The sequence below is a fragment of the Agrilus planipennis genome, unplaced genomic scaffold (genome assembly GCF_000699045.2).
Source record: "Agrilus planipennis isolate EAB-ADULT unplaced genomic scaffold, Apla_2.0 scaffold114, whole genome shotgun sequence".
In the NCBI taxonomy this organism is placed as follows: Eukaryota; Metazoa; Arthropoda; class Insecta; order Coleoptera; family Buprestidae; genus Agrilus; species Agrilus planipennis.
Genome location: NW_020442440.1, coordinates 105,904 through 109,936, shown reverse-complemented (window position 1 = coordinate 109,936; position 4,033 = coordinate 105,904). Strand labels below are relative to the sequence as shown.

Below are 4,033 nucleotides of genomic sequence, written 5' to 3'. Positions count from 1 at the left end.
TACGTACGTACGTACGTACGTACGTACGTACATACACACATCATCAAAAAAATTGGCTAGCATGCTACTAATATGTTAAAACGTGGAAATATAATGAAAATTCCGATTTCACTTTTCGACCCAATTACAATAACTTCCTAATGGGAAGTTAATAATTAAATAGTGTATTTTTGGGTGAAATAATAATTAATAATGAAAAAAGTCTAGAAGTTAAAAAATTGCAGAGTGTAAAATTTCGATATTTAGGAGTTGATTCGATAAATTCAAGAACTTGATTTATCGATAAAAACATTTTTATTACTTGGTATAATAATATAAATTTGGGGGACAACTTCTCAATATTTCAGCTAACACCCTGGGGGTAGTTGAAGGAGTAGGATGGAATACCACATGCAGTGCAGTAGCGCAATGTTAAATACAAATTGTAGGTTAGGGGCGGCAAGCATAGCATTTGCACCGCACAGCGCGATTCAGTGACTAGATTATTATCGTGTTCCTTAGAGATTGCGTGTGCGTCATTAACAGTTCCACGAAACAATTCGATCGATACTGACTGAAAGTTCACATTTGTTTATAAATTATGATATAAGCAATATCGAAGAAATGAAGGTTCCCACTGTCGTCAAGTAGATACAGTGAACATGACAAACTTGATATGGTTAGGAGAAACGGTCCAGCTTATTTGCCTCTTCTAATTTGAGACTGTGTCAAGGAGAAAACCTATAGTATGTCGATAAATAATTGGTCTACCCGCAATTTTTCATGAATTCGAGAATATACCTTATCATGAACATTCGGAAAGACATCAGTTCTATTACGGGTCCGCTCGTCCTGACCCAAACTTTTCTGTACTTTCATTGGATCATTTAGACTAGCGTTTCTCAACCTTTTAGTATTTTTGACCTAATTCTCACCGCCCCTTCCCCCTCTCATAAAATAATTTCGAATTATTATTAATCTACACCTCGACGTTGATAAACGCTCAAAATTACCACCAATGGGTAAAATTGATATTTTATTTCTAAAAATTAAATAAATTTGCCCCCTGTTTAGTCTTTTTACGCAACTTTAGAAGAAATAACTCATTAGGACTAAATCAAAAATATGCAAGCTAAGCTTCTAGTATGTTGGGTTTGGGGAAAGAGTTATTTTCTGTGGTGCCATATTTACTTTTGTCAACGATCGAGATTGATTAATAACAACCCATCTCGAATTTTCTTAGTTGACAAGGCTGCCTCAAATTCCAACAGCTGCTTCTGCTTCTGAGCTATGAGATATTGCTGGGCTTCTATCTTTTCAATGTGATCTGCATGCTTGTTTCTTTTGGCATTCCACTATGGTCTAGGGCCTAAAGAAAGACTAACTTGGTTTGGATCGTTAGTGTGTCGAGGGCCTGGTGGCAATCATCTAGCATCTTCAATTTTGCTGTGTACCCTCTAAGTTCTAAGAGGTCTAACAAAGCACATTTACAATTAGTGCGTACACAGCGAAAGTTCCCCACTTTTGAGAAAAACGGTTTAAACGGTCGTTGGCACTAGGTCACTGTATCACTCTAGAACAGTTGGTGTTATTACTGTTAGCGTTGTTTTCAAATATTTAGACTGCACCCACATAGCCAAATCATGGCCAGTACTGACCTAAGATTGTAAATTGTTGTGGTTTTCCTAAATAATTTTTGACCTAAACCGGGCTGCTATACTGACCATATGAATCGTTATTAAATCTACTCCATCTCACATCGACGATTATAAATACCAATTCCACTTCTGCCCGCATTCATAGGCCTATCCTCTTGATGTGTTGTACGAATGTGCATCCATCGCAAAAATTTACATGCTAACGCTTTTCGATATAAAATAATTTAGCTGACTATTCTGTAAGTTTTCTGCAACCCCTTGAAACCTTTTTTAAGAATGTTACTAGTTGACTCAATGCTGCTGTACTCGTTAGTTCGCGGAGCACAGTATAGGTGTATTTGTTTCAAAAATATTTACATTATAATAATACAACTATCTTGAACTGACAAGTCAAAAAAATCACGAACGCTACCTTTAGACAAATGATAGCAATATATTGATTAGTATTTCTCTAAATTATCCGTAACAAATGACAATAAGGATGTAGGATCTAAACGAAAAGAAGTGGAAGGATGCTAGAAATAAGACATAATGCAGAAAGTTATTCATTATTTTACATTTGTAATTCATACTACAAATATTTACCTCTTGTTTTCTTCTTAAGGATTTCTGCTGGTTTAAAAAGTATAACTGGCATTGGATAAACAAGTTTCATTGGCGCTGGATCAATTAGGCAGGCATTTTTCTTATCCCAACCTGCTCCTTCTAAGAACGTTCCCCGGCAATAGACACCCGCATCTGGAGGTTCAACAATCACATTCTCTTCTACGGTGAGAACAGTAAATTCCCAACCCAGAATATCTATAGGGACTTCCATTGCTCTTGCAGCAGTCTATATTATAAATATAATGTCTGTTAATTTGTGATTTTATTTATTGTGAAAATAACTCAATTTAATCTTATTGTTTGTCTTTCTCGGACATCATTTTATCGCAGTAGCGGAATGTGTGTGTTTGAAATATTGATTCACATTCGACTAAACTCGACTAAACTAAAACTAAACTAAACAAACGATTGTTCTTATGTACTAGAGTTTAAATTTGGATAGATAGACCTTTACCAAAATAAACGATAAGGTTTAGACATTTTAGAAAACTCTAAATAGCTAAGGCCAAAACACGGCACTGAACATTCGAAGTACTTTTCAATAACGAGGTCACCTTCTTCAGAACTGTCGGTAAGTGCGGTTGACATGTTCAGTAAAAACGTAGTTGATACTGTAGATGTCAGTATCAAACAAATGACATCAGCATTTAGTTAACTACTAACCCTTCTTTAATTTAGAAACAAGTTTCATAATATTACCTACGGTTATCGAAAACAATATGATACGTTTACATAATATTGAAGAAGAGGAAACTTTTGGTAAGTATGTCTGGAGCGCGGCACTCTACGGGTGCGAAACATGGACGGTGGCCGCGACGGAAAAGAAAAGGTTAGAAGCGTTCGAAATATGGTGTTTCAAGCGAATGGAAGTCTACAGAAGTTAATAATAAATAGGCCAGATAAGTTGGTAGGACAGCTTCTCAGGCATGAATGGCTATTTAGAGACATACTAGAAGCAAAAACAGGAGTTAAGAGGAGTAGAGGTAGACCTAGATTAGATTACTGTTCACAAAAGGTTAAATAAAAAGTGAAGCTATGGATTGATTAGTTAAAGTCGGATTAGGCTGCTGAAAATTTCCCATTCTATGTTCTACGACTATGCCTTCACTATCTCTTCGACGAATTTCAACAATTTAATCCTAAGAGACATCAAAACTTATTGTATTACAAAAGTAATTAACTCATTACATTCCTTTTAAGGTGCGCTGTGTGAACCCTGACTCGTTTGAATGTAAATAGCAATTGATGATATTAACCTGCAGAACAGCAGTCAAAAATCCAGTTGGAAAGGTGTAGGCAGCCAGCCAGAAAAGAAGAGGGGGGTGTGTTGTTTCTGCCCACTTCGCAAAATGTTCTACTCTTGCGACAAGATCTCTGGTCCATGATCCAAGCAGTTTGAGTGATGGATAAGCTGAATGTATCATTAGATATCTGTTAATACTTTTTAAATTACTTAAGGACGTTCCCAAAGACCAGTAGTTCTCAACCTACGAATACGATTTCCCTATATAAGATACCCACTTGTACTGTAAGAATTAGTTGACCAGCACTACGCTCTTTTGCCTCGCCTCCCATGCACATAAGCGAAAAAATTGACCTACTGCATAGCTTTACTCGACTTGGCAACGTCCCATATTTTGTATCGTCTCGAACTGATGAAGGTGAAAAGATATCATTACTAATGTGATACAATTTTTAAAAAAAAAAGCCAAATAATTTATTTATTAGTTTCGGTAATATAAAGTTATACTTATATGATATAAATACGTTTTTTATTATTTTATATAATT

The 4,033-nt window shown here is 35.7% G+C and overlaps 1 protein-coding gene across 1 annotated transcript in view; it reads right to left on the bottom strand.

The window, feature by feature from the left end:
* Nucleotides 1-4,033, bottom strand: part of LOC108736202 (dynein heavy chain 2, axonemal-like) — a 109,379-nt gene that overhangs the window by 4,010 nt on the left and 101,336 nt on the right. The window contains exons 38-39 of the mRNA XM_025980343.1: nt 3,500-3,654; nt 2,223-2,469 (exon numbers count right to left, since the gene is read on the bottom strand). Of these exons, the coding sequence (XP_025836128.1) occupies nt 2,223-2,469; nt 3,500-3,654 (402 nt within the window). The remainder of the gene's footprint in view (nt 1-2,222; nt 2,470-3,499; nt 3,655-4,033) is intronic.